A 14,398-nucleotide genomic window follows, 5' to 3' on the forward strand; every position below is an offset into this window, starting at 1 on the left:
TGAGTCCCCAGCGGGCACCAGGGTTGCCATCTCCCTTTGGTGCCAGGTCCTTGAGTCAAACCCCCGCTGGTGCCCATGACCATGGAAACAAGGAGGTCCAAGAAATTGGGGTGGGATTCAGGGTAAGGAGAAGAGCTGGGGATATAGATGCTGCTGGACAGGTCACATCACTCAGCAAAGCCTGCCCCAACACCGGGGAGCTGGGAGGGACACCCTGGCAGGGGCTGGGGGTGATGGGGCTCAGGGCACAGCCATCGTGGGGATACCTTGGTTTGGGGGACACGTGGGGAGGCAGGGCTGGGTTGGTGCTAGATCCTGTGGAGAGGCTTTTGATCTCTTGGCTCCTTTGCATCTCGAGCGGATAGGTCTACGGAAGAYGGTATTTGGTGAAAAATCAAGAGGTTTAATACAAGCAAAGCTCCTGCAGCTGCCTCTGCAAGATCCTGGGTCACATGTGGATTATTTTCCCCAGCCTTTTTCTACACATAAAAAGGCTAGAATTTACTCACTGTAAAAGCCAAAATACAAATGGCTGCAAAATATTGGGGTGCTTTAGAGAAGAAAGCTTGGGGGGAAGGGATGGCTGGGAGGGAACATCCCCTGAGCCTGGATTTCCCTGCACAGCCACAGGGTGTAGGGGGAACGGGACAGAACTGGGGCCRAACAGGAGGGTCAGGGGTAACAAGTGTCAGCAGGACGGTGCCATCCAGACACCCCAGCACACAGCACCTCACCCCTGCGGTGCCAGCTGAGCCACCTGGGAGCCTGGGACAAGCAGTTAAAATAGAGAAATGGCAATTTAAATTAAAACATGTTTCATAAAGGAGAAAGATAAAACCTTCCCTGCAGCACAATGAGATGASAGATTTATGGGGTACTGGGAGGAGTGGGGTCCCCACTGCTGTGGGCTAAGGGTGGGGGACTGGCTTGGCTGCTGCTGTTGCACCGTGGGACACCCCAAGGCACTGCAACCTCCCCATCCCAGCCATCACAGAGGCCAGAGCTGGGTCTGCGACGAAATGTCAGCTCGACAATAAAATGTGCAGGAGCTACATTTTCTTCAGGCTAATAAAASTCCTGGGCAGCAGCAGAGATGCTTGGCAGAGAGCTGCCCTACCTCTCCAGTGCCCCGCTCAGCCCCGTCCTCATCTTCCTCGGGGACATGGGGGCCCATCTGACCCCATACTCACTGTTCTAGCTCCCCACACAGAAGGTGCCGAGCACAGGCCTCAGCACCGGTGTAAGACACGGCTCCAGAGCTGCGTGTGCCACGGCAGCGAGTAAATCCTCTGCGTCCTGTCAAGGTAAAGTGACAAAACACCGGCCTGCAATGCAGGAACTGCAGTTATAACACGAGAAAATCAATGCGATATATTACCAGAGACATAAAGACGCTATTAATGCTTCAGCACAGAGCCCACAGCTTCGCCTGCCATCGCAGGGCAGGTTTCTGTGAGAGCTCCRTGCATTCCCATCCAGCTGCCCAGGTCACCCCCATGCTGGGGCTCGGTTCTGTGTTTATTCACTGACACCCCCACCCAGCAAAGCTTTCCTACTGCCACACACTGACTCCTGGGCTTTGACCCTGAMAGGTGCCCGGGCTCCAGCTGGAGATGCAGCCAGGACTGCTGAGGATGGGGTGATGCATGGCCGCATTGAATGCTTTTCTGTGGTGCAAGTGACCCTCCTGCAGCCCCAGACCAGGCAGTTGCCACCTCTCCTTCTGGAGATTCCAATGACTGTGCAGCTCTGCCAACCACCCACCTGAACGCAGGCACATCCTGGGAGCGACTGAGGAGGATGACAACCCCCATGCTCCACAGAGTGAGGAACCAGAACATGTATAAGGTGCAAGGCTCCATTGGCATGGGAGCAGTCTGTGTCCTGGGGACATGYGTGCTGGGGACATGTGTGTTGAGGACATGGATGCCACACCCTGTAATTGACACTTTGGATTATTACTGAGAAGTTGAGTCAAGCTTCTTCTAATTGATTAATCAATAGTTTCAATTGAGTTGGGACTCCATAGTGGGTTGCTTCACCACTGTTATCCCCTTGGCACTGCCCTGACTCCTGCCAAAAACCTGTTGGTGTGGCTGGCCCTTGCCCAGGCTGGGCTCCCAGAGCACTGCGAATTCCTGGGGCTTGCAGTTGCCTGGGGCTGCAGAGGGCTACTGCAGCGGTCACAGAGGAGCCAGACCATGCAGGGCTCCCCCTGCACGGGGTAGGGGCCCCAGGAACCAGCTGAGCACAAGGGGCTGCGAAATGTCCACGGCTCATGGTACCTGTTCTGCCAGCCAGGGCACAGCCCCGGGCATGGACAGGGCAGCACACGCACCCCAGCCRTGCAGCCTGCGAGCGCCTGGGGACACCCAGAGCACAGGGCATGGGGACGCGGGGCTGGCTACGGGCACCGCCGGGCTCAGACTGCCGCACGCCCGGGCCGCAGCTCTGCACGAGTGGAGATGAACATTTTATGGTAAAATATGCAGAGCACGGGACAAAAGGAGAGAGCGTTTCTCGCATAATGAGACGCTGTCAGAGACACGCTCCCCAGGAAACCAATTAAGAGGGCGCTTTGCGTGTGTCAGGCCAACACCTGGCAAAACCGCCTTTCCCAGGGCGGATTCCAAACGCGCGGTGCCACGCGGCCCCAGCACGCCCCTGTCCCGCAGCCTCACGCGTGTCACGGGCAGGGCAGGGCCGCCTGTGCCCGCCTGTGCCCGCCGGGGCGGCTCACCCACGGCCGCGGGCTCGGCCCGGACCCCTCAGCGCACCGCATGCCCGCAGGGCTGAGCCCGGCACTGCCCCCGCCGACGGGCACTCGCTGCGCTCCGCGGCCGATCCGCAGCCCCGCGGGCGGGCCGGCGCTGCCCCCGCGGAACGCCCCGCCCGCCATGGCGCTGCGCTTCTCCGCCAACCTCTCGTGGCTCTTCCCGGAGCTCCCGGCGCTGCCGGCGCGCCTGGAAGCGGCGGCGGCCGCCGGGTTCGGAGCGGTGGAGGCGGCTTGGCCGGCGGGATGCCCTGCCCAGGAGATGCGAGCCGCGGCGGAGCGGGCGGGGGTGCGGATCGCGCTCCTCAACACCCCCCCCGGTACGGCCGCGTCCCGTTGGTCCCCCCGCCCGTGGGGCAGCGAGAACGCTCCGCCGACCCCGCCGCTCTCTCCCAGGGGACCAGGAGGCGGGCGAGCTGGGACTGGCGGCTGTGCCCGGGCGGCAAGCAGCCTTCCGACAGGCCCTGGAGGCGGCCGTGCACTACGCCAGGGCTGTGGGCTGCCCCAGGTAGGTGCGAGCTGGGACCCCCGCTCCGGGGCTGCCGAGGGGCCACTTCCTCTGCTGCCGTCCCGCTCCAGCGCTGCGCCCGAGCGAAGCTCGCCCTTTGCCCCGCGGTGCCTCCCGCCGCCGGCTCACGGAGCCTCTCCCGGCAGCATCCCCTGCTCGGCTGCKCGGGGCGGGAGCCAGCTCGGGGCAGACCCCGCTGTGCGAACCCCGAGCTGCCAGGCACGAGTCTCTCCCTGCCCTTCGYAGTGGAGGCTCTTGTTCCCACCTCCACACAACAGTCCCCAGGATAATCCTCCCTTTTTCCTCCCCAACTGCACCAGTCSTTTCCCCCGGGACACCACAACAGTTGCTTTATTGAGGCCACACGGACTCCAGCACAGCAGAGACACCGTAAAAGATGCAATTAGCCTGGCACARCTCCTTCAGAAAACCAACAGGGCCYTTTTATTCCATTTACTTTGCASCATTCTCTCCCGTTGAAATTCAGTCCAAAGCCCTGTGGAGGGCCTGRGCCAGGCAGGCCAGAGGCTGTCCAGCACCATTTGCACACTGGTACAGCCAGCTTGAAAAGGTTTTTGTTTCCACTGTTCACCTTTCCCGAATGGTGGGTGAAGAAGCTCTTCATGGCAGGGCAGTTCAGCATGGGCCGCTGCTCCCAGCCAGCAAGCAGTGACACCCTGTATGGGRCAGGGCCCTGGCAGAGGCAGCAGGCCAGCTGCCCCCTGTGCTGGGCCACCCTAGGAGCGAGACCTCAAGAAAGCTCCAGCCTCAGCGTGAAAGAGCTGAAGGCAGTTGGCAAAAGAGGAAAGAGGCAAAATTKTGTGATTGGTCAGGCAAAAGRTTCAAAGTCATCCCTCTGTGKATGGAGGGGRATGGTGCAGATTTGTGTCCTGGCAGCTCGCTGTTGTGACTCCAGCAAGGGAGATGGCTCCTCTTACCCCCTCCTGTGTCTGTGTCCCCAGCCTGACTCCCTTTTCCATCAGCAGAGGAAGGTGTATTAGATCTGGCCTGCTGCTGGGAGTTGCTGCCTGTGATGATCTCTCTGTGCCTGCAGGATTCATGTGATGGCTGGGCGGGTGCCCCTGGGCACAGACCGGGCTGCAGTGGCAGRTGAGATGGAAACCACCTTCATTGAGAATCTCAGATACGCTGCTGACCTCCTGGCCCAGGTACATGGGAAATGTGTCTTGCATTGTGGGTGTAGCTCTTAGGATACCCAGAATGGGGAATACCCCACCAGCCTGGCAGGGGGAAGTTATGCTTCCTGCCACAGAGATGACAGGATGCTCGCAGGGTGACATTACTCTGTTACAGGAAGACATGATTGGATTGTTGGAGCCTATTAACAACCGCATCACTGACCCTCGCTACTATCTGAACACCCCACAGCAAGGTAAGCCAGATGTCAAGAGTCTCCTTCACAGCAGGAGAAGGGACTCCAGAGTCTGAAAGGCAGGAGGTTGCCACACCAGCAGGGAGATGCTGAGGGAACACAGTTGATGAAGGGCGGTCTCAGGGTTCTCTGCAAAGCTTCCATCCTGGGGATGATGGTTTCTCATTTCTTGCCCCCTTAGCTGCTGCCATCCTGGAGAAAGTGGGACGGCCCAACCTGAAGCTGCAAATGGTGAGTCGGCATCGAAGCTCTCCATGACAGAAACTTGCACAGGTCCACAGGGGAATTCTGGCGGCCAYGGGCTTATTATCCCCTCCTGGGGACAGGGACCATAGCACAGCTGTCCTTAACTGCTCCCTGCTGAACAGCTGCACCCTCCACTTTCCTCTCTCACCCTCAGGACCTCTTTCACTGCCAGATCATGGATGGCAATTTGTCACGCAACCTGGAGAAGTACTTCCCMCTCATCGGTAACACCCCACACCCAGACCAACTCCACTGAGGCCACRGGGCAGGAGTGGTGCTGAGAGGGGACCCTCCTACTCCAGGCTCTGCTGTGGCTGGCTGGGGGTGTGGGGCTGCTCTCAGGTCACCTTGTCTCACAGCCAAAGAAGGCTGCAGGCAGGGCTGCCTCGGGCACAGCCTTTACTCTCTCCCTAGGTCATATCCAGATTGCACAGGTACCGGGGCGGCATGAGCCTGATAGCCCTGGGGAGCTGAACTTCCCCTAYATCTTCGAGCTCCTGGAGTCCCTGGGCTATGCTGGCTACGTGGGCTGCGAGTATGCTCCGAAGGGTGAGTGGGCTGGCAGGGCTGAGCCCCACGGCCAGGTCCAAGCACAGGCCAGCTGGCTGGCTACTGTGCAAAGACAGGCAGGGCCTGGGGGTCAGGCAGTGCGTGCCAGCTCCTACCTGGGGATGAGAGCTCTGTCCTGAACAGAAGCTGCTCCAGCTTCTCCAGCTGCAGCACAAGACCTTGTCTGTCACTGCAGGAGACACCCTGGAAGGTCTGGGCTGGCTGCGATCCTACTGGGAAAGCCGAGGGCTGCAGCATGGTGGGACCAGCAAGGAAGCCAAGTGAAACTGGAAAATCATGGGAATAAAAGACAAAGCAATGGCTTAACAGAGGAGCATGTGTCTTCTCTAGGACTAGGGGAGGGTGGTGGCTGGGAGTGGGAGGTTAGGAGCATCTATGTCACATTTCCCTTCCCCAGACTCTACTGGGCCAACACAAGCCCCTGGACCCTCATCTACATAAGTACCACCTGCAGCATGTTATTCAGGGATGGCTCAGGCACCACTGTAGGCGACTTCAGGTACACAGAGAGCTTTYACTTCCAGGCTGCAGGGGTGTCCCAGGGAGTTTTCCAGTCTCCCCCGGCAAGGGGAGCATTACAGCTGGTGCCTGAAGTTGTGAGGAGAATGCTCTGGGCTTCCATGTTAAAGTTCCTGACGTCCTCAAGGCTGTTGTGAGTGCCCAGCACTGACTCTGCAGCAGGGCTGCCAATGAAGCAAGCAGTGCCCTCCCAGGGAGCCTGAACTGAGGTAACAGGCCAGGGACTGCCTGCCCATGGACACTCAAGGCCGACTGCCCTGCTGCTCCTGCTCTGAAACAAATGTAAGATTCCAGAGCAAACCCAGCCAGCCCCACAGCCAGGGTTGCTCTGCATCCTCTACACAGAGCTTTCCACAGTCTACAGCAACTGAGCAGGGATCTGGTTCCATTTATTTCACAGATATACCAATGGCTCAAATGTACACCTCCATAAAACYTTCCTGTGATCCAGTTCACCCTTCTGTCCCACTTGTGCTCTCCCAAGGAAAGCAAAAGGCCAGAAGCAATTGTCCTCACTGCCAGGAGCCCTGCAGTCWGTCTTTCCTCCTAAAGACAGAGCAGTGCTGCCCTGGGCAGAAGATGGTGCCGTGCGTGCTCCTCAGTGCCTTCCCAGCAGGCAGAACTCACCTATGGATGCCAAAGCCATGTCCCTGAGAGTTGCTCTGCTTCAGCCATGCCACAACAGCCATGTTCCTGCCCTTGCTGTTTGGTTCAATGCCATTCAGTATCAAAACCACTGAAAACAGCACACCAGGGCCACAGCAGCCACGTTCCTGCCCTTGCTGTTTGGTTCAATGCCATTCAGTATCAAAACCACTGAAAACAGCATACCAGGGCCACAGCAGCCATGTTCCTGCCCTTGCTGTTTGGTTCAAGGCCATTCAGCATCAAACCCACTGAAAACAGCACACCAGGGCCACAGCAGCCAGCCAGTGATGAGGTGCACATCCCCAGGCTCCTCCCATGTGCCAGTGGCAGTGCTGCCTGCAGTGCCCACTCACAGGTCCCCGCAGTGACCTGCTCTTGCCCATGGTCACCAATGGTGTGGCCGTGCCGAGGTCGGAATAGGCRTTGCTCCAGGACGTGGGTGCCAGTGCTAGAGCAGGCCTGTCCACAGGTTGAAGCAGGCGGTGTTGATGACTGATTCCAGATGGTGGTACGTGGACACAAGCTGTGGCAGAGGACTCTCGCTGTTCTGGGGCTGCACTGGGAATGGCTCCCGGAAAACCACGGTGAGGCTCTGCCAAGAGGGAGGAGAGGGTCAGGGCACGGAATGCAGACAAGCACTGTGCAGTCTCTAGCCCAGGTGTGTGGACACTTTTTTTTGGCAGTGGTAGGCAAATACTGGAAGTCCCAAAATGCCAATGGCACTAAGCTAGTGCCTTCTCCTGTGACAGAGAATGCTTGAGCCTCCTCCCCATTTTTCTGGTGAAAATTTGCTGCAASGACTTGCCCACTCCATCCCAGCTCTCATGCATCTGCAGTTACAYCAACCCTAGCAGCAGCCACAGGAGAGGAGGGGATCCTACTGCCCCCACAGTAATAGGAGCTTCCAGGGAAATTAGAGGGAAATTTCTTCTTCTAAGGCAAAGAGTAGGAGTGCAAAAAATGGGGAAGGGGAGGAGATTAAATGTAATAACTGCAATCCTAAAAATAAATGCTGCCTGCTCCACTCTGATTAGTGACTGTACTGACAAGGCAGGGCAAAGACAGAGGGGAGTAGGGAGCAGGCAGAGTTTGCAGGAGCTGAAGCGGAACAAAACTGTGAATGACTCAGTGCGCTCAGATCAGCATCACAGAGGCAAGACACGGGGACGGGATGTTCTCCAGAGTTGAAATGCAGCACATCCAGTAGCCAGGATCCCTGACAAACTGGTAAGCCATGAGAAGAGCTGTAACTACAAAACAGCAAATGCACCATCATCATTTAAGAGGGGAAACAAAGTGATTTGTGAGCCCAACTCAGCGTGCAAGGCTTCAGAGCAGACTGGGGGAGAAAGAACCAGGAGGGAAATGCAGCTCAGTGTTACCAAAGTGATGTGCTAACACTAAAGTTCTCTTTGATAAGGTAATATTTCTAGACAAAGGAATCATGGTACATCTTATCTGAGATTCAGGGAGGATTTGATGCAGTGCCACATGGGAAATTTAGGTAAGCTGAAAAGATAGGAATTAACTCAAAAATTATAAGGTGAGAACATGGCAGTGCTGAAAGGGGAAAWAGCAGGCTGGAGCAAGGTTACAGATAGAATTCCTTCAGGACAGGCTTTGGGACTCACATAACGTAGTACTTAAACAAGGCTRGTACAAAGATGAGGAATGTGCTGATAAAATTTGAGGCACTAATACAAAAGAGGATTGGGATAATGAAAAAAAAGGCTGAGAGAGTTTTGAGAGGCCACAAGAATGCATGAATGCTAAGCAGAAAATACAGTGTTATGAAAACAAAGGATTTCTGTTACAAAATGGGAGTCACTRGAAGAGGGGATGGAGCGTCTGGGTATATGATACCAGTGACCACAAGGTGACAYTATGACCATCAGGTGGCAGGAGGCACCGAGCAGCCTTCCAGCAAGGACCACCCCTTCCGCCTCCCCTATCTGCTGTTCAGATGGAGTGCAATTTATTTTGTACAGCATCAGTTACTCTGCAGAAGCCTTATTGTGGGCTGAAGCCTTTTGCAGATCCCCTGCTCTCACATGGAGCTGCATTTCCTGTGACCCACTCTGTACTCTGCCTGGAAGCACAGCTAAAAGGAAAGTATTTTTGCCCTCAAGTTCAGGGAAGGTGAAGGCCCTTGCAGGTTTGCTGGGACCCTGACAGCACCAGTCCTCTTCTCTTCTGCCCATACAGGAACAGCCCACTGCACTGGTGACCCCTCCCAGCCAAACCCAGTGTGATCTGACTTTGGACTGAATACACAAGGACTGCTTAGCCTGGATAGAGAGACAGCTGAGAGAATGATCTGAAAGCAATCCTGTGAAGGAAAAGAGGATCAAGTACTCACTGTTTCCTAATACAAGAACAAAGGGACATGGAAAGAACAGTAAGAGCTACAAAAATAAGCCAAGGAGGTTCTTCACCTTGACTGCAACTGCCTCATAGAGCTGCAAGTCAGGGGAAATCATGGATGCCAGAAATTAACCAAAGGAAATAAAGCTCTGAGGGCTATTAAATAATGCAAAGGCCAYTTTTAACTCAGGATGGACCATTTTCAGATGTTGGGACAGTATTTAGGTGAAGTGCTACAAGCTTCTTGACCTGCTCCTCTTCTCATGCACCCCTGCCCTTGGCTGGATCAATCTAGACAGATTCCCAGCCTGAGCCAACATAGCTATAGTTCTGTTCCCAAGGACTCACCGTTTTTCCTGAATGAGAATCGAGAAACACCAGAACGAAGCAATCCGTGAACTTCTGATTGAGCACAACCTGTCAGGAGAGTCACAGAGCGTGTTACAATGGAGCCATAGAAGCCAGGACAGGGACACAGGGACAGAAGCTGAAGGTGGACACTGGGCTGTGTCTTACCAGATACTGGGTGCCAGTTTCAGCRTTATGGAAATGCCGACAGCTCTGGGGAAAGCGGCTCAGCAGCACCTTGATGAGGCTCTGGTACCAGGARACTGTCATGGTGAGGAAGCATTCCTGCAGGCATGGAAAAGGCCTTATTTTCAGCCTCTCTCTAGCCATGGCACCATCAGCCATAATGCTACAGCACCCTTCAGACCCCACATCCCATTGAGGATGAACAGCCAGCCTAGAGCTGTTCACTCTCTATAGACAGGTCCATGCAGTCTCTCCCTTCCCCTGCCAGCTAGGAGCTGTGTTCCTGCCTCTGCCTCTACCTTCCCACCAAGCAGGAAGAGATGTGCATTGCAGGCCCCGTCCCCTGGCACCCCACTCCATCCCCAGAGCAGAACAGCAGCACCCAGAACAGATGGGTGCCCTGTGCCCCCATCCCTGCTGCTCACCAGCTGGGGGTCGACATCTGCGATGGATTTCCCATGTACGGCGTCCAGCAGCTCCTCCAGCTCCACCAGCGAGAGCTTGCCCAGYTTCAGCTTGTCAGAAGCCAGAGGCTCCAGAAGGAAGAGGCGTTTCCAGAGGTTGTCCCTGCGGCAGTGGCACTTGGCCAGCTGCACCATGCTGCTGAGCTGCTTCTGGGCAGAGGCCACCTCGGAGGCCAGCAGGGGGAAGAGCGGCGAGGTGTAGAASAGCCCTGGCCCCAGTTTGACCTGCGTGCCCCCCGCGTAGAACTCGCTGCTGTCCTCCACRTCCTGCCACAGCTCCCGCTCTGCYGCTGYCTGCCGGCCCAGGCTCGGCTCCAGCTCCGCTGCCTCCCAGGCTGCCCGGCCCACCACAGGCTCCAGCACTTCCCGCTGCAAGCGCGGCAGCTTCTTGAAACGCCGCATGTCGGCCGTGAGCCGCGGAAAGAGCTCCCGCTGGCTGGTCATGATGACGTAGAAACGCAAACTGGGAGCAAGGAGACACTTGTGAMCTGGGGAAGGGCTGCTCCCCTCAGCTGCACTGCAAATGAACCACAGGCCCCTCTGTCCCTGGCARAAAGGGCGCTTCTCCACCCAGGTCCTCAAAGCGATCCTCCCCAGAGACCAACAACTCTGCCTGTGTGACTCCAGACAGAACCAGTCCCTCCCAGAGCCCTCCTCCCCAGCCAGGGAGCTTCGGCTCCCAGTGCTCACCGGAGCATGCGTCTCTCTGCCTCACTCTGCTCCTCAAATGGTGCTGCACTGTGACAAACCAGGAGGGACACATCAAAATCATCATGATGACGCARACCTTCAGAGTCCTTGTAGGAGCCCGAGCTGGAGAAAAAAAACGGATCAGCATGAAAGAAATCTCACTTTGTTCTCCCAGGGCTTCTGATCACAACAGAATCATTAGACATGGGGAGTTCCACACAGCAGGACTCCTCAGAAGWGCCACAGAAAATGTCAAATGCACGTGCACACACGCACACCACCCTTGTTGGCCATCTCAGAAAAGCTGGCCAGAACTGCTGTCTGGCACTGTGCAGAACAGCTTTGCTGGCACCTTGGGGCAGTGTCCCCAGGACTGGCCACCCATCTCCAGCAGCTCCAGAAACCTGCAGCAGATGCACTCACCTGTTCCAAATAGAGACCAGTGCATATTCATTCTGCTCGGTGCCCGGTGTTCCCTTCTTGCTGTCATTGCCCGAGGCTGGCCGGGCCATGCGCAGGGGTTTCATGTGGTAGGTGTTGGCGTGGTCAGCGATGTAGTTGTACAGCTGGTGTGCAGTGATCATGTTGGTGGGCAGGGCCAGTGTRCCTAGTGGAAAAATAAAGCTATCAGAGGAGACACTCTGTGCCCCTAACCTGGGCAGAGCAGCGTCCTCCCATCTGCTCCAGGAGACAGAGCACCCTACCTCTGCCCCTTACACAGCAGCGCAACAAGGCCTTCCCCTGGAGCTCAGCCCCTCCCATCACCCTCAGCCTGTCATCTTCCTGAATACTCCAAAGGTCAGGTTTATTTGTAAAGGACTTGGAAACCTTTTGCCAAGTTAYGTGCTGGTGATCAACCCCAGACTGATCACATACTGATCTACATACCTTGGAAAACATGGTTACGGCCAAATTTGGGGATGTCAGGGTGATGGGCAATGAAATCCTCCAGGAAGCTGGTGAGATGGTAGCCTTGGCGCAGAGTCATGTGGGAGCCCAGCAGGTACTGGTGGACGATGCGCAARTGGAAGTCGTAGCTGAACGAATGCACGTGCATGAGGTCCCGCACCTTGTCACACTCCTCCGTGAAGAGCATGGAGAGCTGTGCAGGGACAGGGAGTCAAGGCAGGAATGTCACCAGGCACCTCACACCCTCCTGCAAAGCCCTGCTGACATGGCATGGCAGCTGCCCGAGCATCAGAGCAGGATGCAGCCTCGTAACACTGCCCTGTGCATGTGCAAGCTGTCCAGGGAAGGCTCAGCAAACYCTCAGACAACGTCCTGGAAGATTCTAAGCTTAGGACAGACAGTCTTGGAATATATAAGATGCCGCCCTGCTACAGAGGCACTTCAGAAAGCACAGTACAACCAAGCATGCCTTCTGTCTCAGACTGGATGGGGCTGGTCAGTCTCTACACAGCCACACAGTTCCCTTGGGAATGGGCAGGAGACACCCTGACCCTATAACAGAAGRGAACAGGCAGCCCCAGAGTGTTGTGGAGCAAGGCACAGACATATAAAGGAACCTTTCTGGCGCAGAAAGTAATCTCTCTGGCAAAGGCAGCCAATCATGTTCACAGATCCCTGTTCCCATTCCACTTTCTTCTTGTTCTAAGGGAAGCAGAGCTTTTGGCATTCTATGCACTGACTTTCCCCGGAGCAGTCATCTTTGCCAGGATTGCTCCTATTCCTTCCCAGTCTGCTCTATCTCATTCCCCAAGCTAGGACAAGAATCATCCTCTTGCCAAACCTCCCAAATCCCCTTTTACTGCACTCCAGCTCTGCTCAAGCAGCATGCCATGGAGGGCACGTRACTGCAGAAGGCTCTGTATGGCTCTGCTCTTCCATGAGGAGGGAGCAGAGCTCTCCAGAACTTGCCATGCCTGAAATGCCCACTCCATTCCAGAGATAACTCCTCCCCTGACCCTGAGGARCACCAGCAGTGCCTGCAAAGCCATTACCTGAGAGTTCACGGACTGGCCCATGGGGATCCGCGAGCACTCCAGCGCGTACTGCTTCACACAGAAGTAGCAGCCCTGGAGGAGACAGCACGTGAGCAGAGCACAGCCCAGCCTCGGGCCTTCTTCCAGGGAAGAAGCACAGCCCCCACACTTCACCCTCTGGGCTGGGGCCCAGACACTCTTGCTCCATGTTCTGTCACCTCTCATCTGGACCAASCCACGCCAGCCAACACGTGGCTGAGCACTGAGCACCCTAACTGGTGCTGAGCCCTTCACTGTCCTTCCTCCAGCAGCTCTTGCTGCTCTGAGCCCTGMTGAATTATCTCCAGCTGATCCCAGTCTTGCAGGGCCATGGAAGAAACAGGACAAATGAAGGATCACAATTCCCTGCTGCACTACTTGTCACTCCCTTCGTCACCTCTGAAGACTGTCCCTGAACCCACAGTGATCACACTTTGTTTCTTCTTTCTTACCTGGAAGGCCAGCTCCATGAGCACAATCCCACCTGGAAGAGCTCTCTGTAGATGGTAGGTGGCAACAGCAGGGCTTGTGCTCTGGCAAGAGAAGGACAAAGCTGAAAAGGCTCCTCGGCACACARGAGTGTGAGGCTGCCACAAGGCTCYGTGGCACAGGTGGAGAGAGAGGGGCCCCATCAACTGAGCAATCTCAGTGGAGAGAATAGAGGAGACATGGCAGAGCTAACAGTGAAAAGAATCTTAAAAAACCTAATAAACAGCCTTTGAGAGAACACACCAGGCACACTGCTCCCTTCACCTCCTGCTTGCTCAGGACACAGAATCTCTAAGGTTTGAGGACACTGTGAGCCAAGGAATGATGCTGTCATGGAACCTCACTCCCTGCTGAGGTGTCTCCAGACCATCATGCCTGCCTGACACAGCAGCTATCAGAGACATTCAGTCTCAATTCAGAGTTTTGCTGCCAGCAAATTCATTTGCCCCCTCTTAACTTGCTCAGCAGATTGTTCTCCTCTCATTTTAACTGCAAGGTGTTGTCTTGCATCCACATCCGCCAAAGGCAGGTGCCAATGAAGCGTCAGAAAAGGGTGAGTAAATGCCGTGTGCTCCCATCGTGTCAGGGTGATTCCATGAGACACAGGTAGTTTCTACCTAGCTAGAAACACCAATGGATTCCTCTTCCAGGTACTAATTCTGTCTTGTAAGCTCAKGTTCACAAAACTCATGTAAGCTCTTAAGTGTTCACAAAACCTTTTGATGATGACCACTGTTAGCTGCTGCTCAAAGAAACAATCTCCTTAGTTTTGAAATTTACTCCAAATACTTTCATTTGGTGGTTTCTAGGTSTTGTATTGAATGAGACAGCAAAGGGTCAATCCCTTTCCAGGTTAGCAGCAATTTTGTAGAGCTCTGACTTGTTCCTCCCTAGCTGCCACTTCTTTACACATGAAGGACCTCAGCCTGCTCTCACAGTAGAGCCATTCTAGGCTTATCTTCTCTTCTCTAACCTCTTTAACTTCAGCATTCATCTCACTCTGACTTAAAACTCTTCTGCCCTAGAGTTGCCCTTAACCATAGACACTGAGGATTCTCTKACAGGTAATCCTCCAGAATCTCACCCAAAAGCAGCTATCCTTGCCCTAGGTCATGCTGTTCTCTTTCTGAGCCCCTCCAAGTTGTTGCCATTCTTTTGATATTTTGCCCTTGGCTCCACCCAGTGCCAAGAAGCGGCTCTGAGGCCTGTAGGAGGACA

The 14,398-nt window shown here is 55.4% G+C and overlaps 2 protein-coding genes across 3 annotated transcripts in view; one reads left to right on the top strand and one right to left on the bottom strand.

Annotated features, from left to right (window-relative positions):
• The first annotated feature begins 2,885 nt into the window (after positions 1 to 2,885).
• HYI (hydroxypyruvate isomerase (putative)) lies at positions 2,886 to 5,795 on the top strand. The gene is made up of 8 exons (XM_057390653.1): positions 2,886 to 3,093; positions 3,170 to 3,281; positions 4,336 to 4,450; positions 4,596 to 4,674; positions 4,856 to 4,905; positions 5,075 to 5,144; positions 5,335 to 5,469; positions 5,666 to 5,795. Exons 1-8 carry the CDS (start codon positions 2,898 to 2,900, stop codon positions 5,752 to 5,754), a joined length of 846 nt encoding a protein of 281 aa, XP_057246636.1. The 5' UTR covers positions 2,886 to 2,897; the 3' UTR covers positions 5,755 to 5,795.
• Positions 5,786 to 14,398, bottom strand: part of SZT2 (SZT2 subunit of KICSTOR complex) — a 54,639-nt gene continuing 46,026 nt past the window's right edge. For both annotated transcript variants that reach the window (XM_057390652.1, XM_057390651.1), the window contains exons 63-71: positions 13,144 to 13,224; positions 12,671 to 12,745; positions 11,598 to 11,811; positions 11,133 to 11,316; positions 10,710 to 10,832; positions 9,981 to 10,482; positions 9,538 to 9,654; positions 9,370 to 9,438; positions 5,786 to 7,249 (exon numbers count right to left, since the gene is read on the bottom strand). In XM_057390652.1, coding sequence (XP_057246635.1) covers positions 7,106 to 7,249; positions 9,370 to 9,438; positions 9,538 to 9,654; positions 9,981 to 10,482; positions 10,710 to 10,832; positions 11,133 to 11,316; positions 11,598 to 11,811; positions 12,671 to 12,745; positions 13,144 to 13,224 — 1,509 coding nt within the window. In that variant the 3' untranslated portion in view covers positions 5,786 to 7,105. The remainder of the gene's footprint in view (positions 7,250 to 9,369; positions 9,439 to 9,537; positions 9,655 to 9,980; positions 10,483 to 10,709; positions 10,833 to 11,132; positions 11,317 to 11,597; positions 11,812 to 12,670; positions 12,746 to 13,143; positions 13,225 to 14,398) is intronic.

The sequence above is a fragment of the Malurus melanocephalus genome, unplaced genomic scaffold (assembly GCF_030028575.1).
Source record: "Malurus melanocephalus ecotype Western Australia unplaced genomic scaffold, MMel_1.1 scaffold_28, whole genome shotgun sequence".
In the NCBI taxonomy this organism is placed as follows: Eukaryota; Metazoa; Chordata; class Aves; order Passeriformes; family Maluridae; genus Malurus; species Malurus melanocephalus.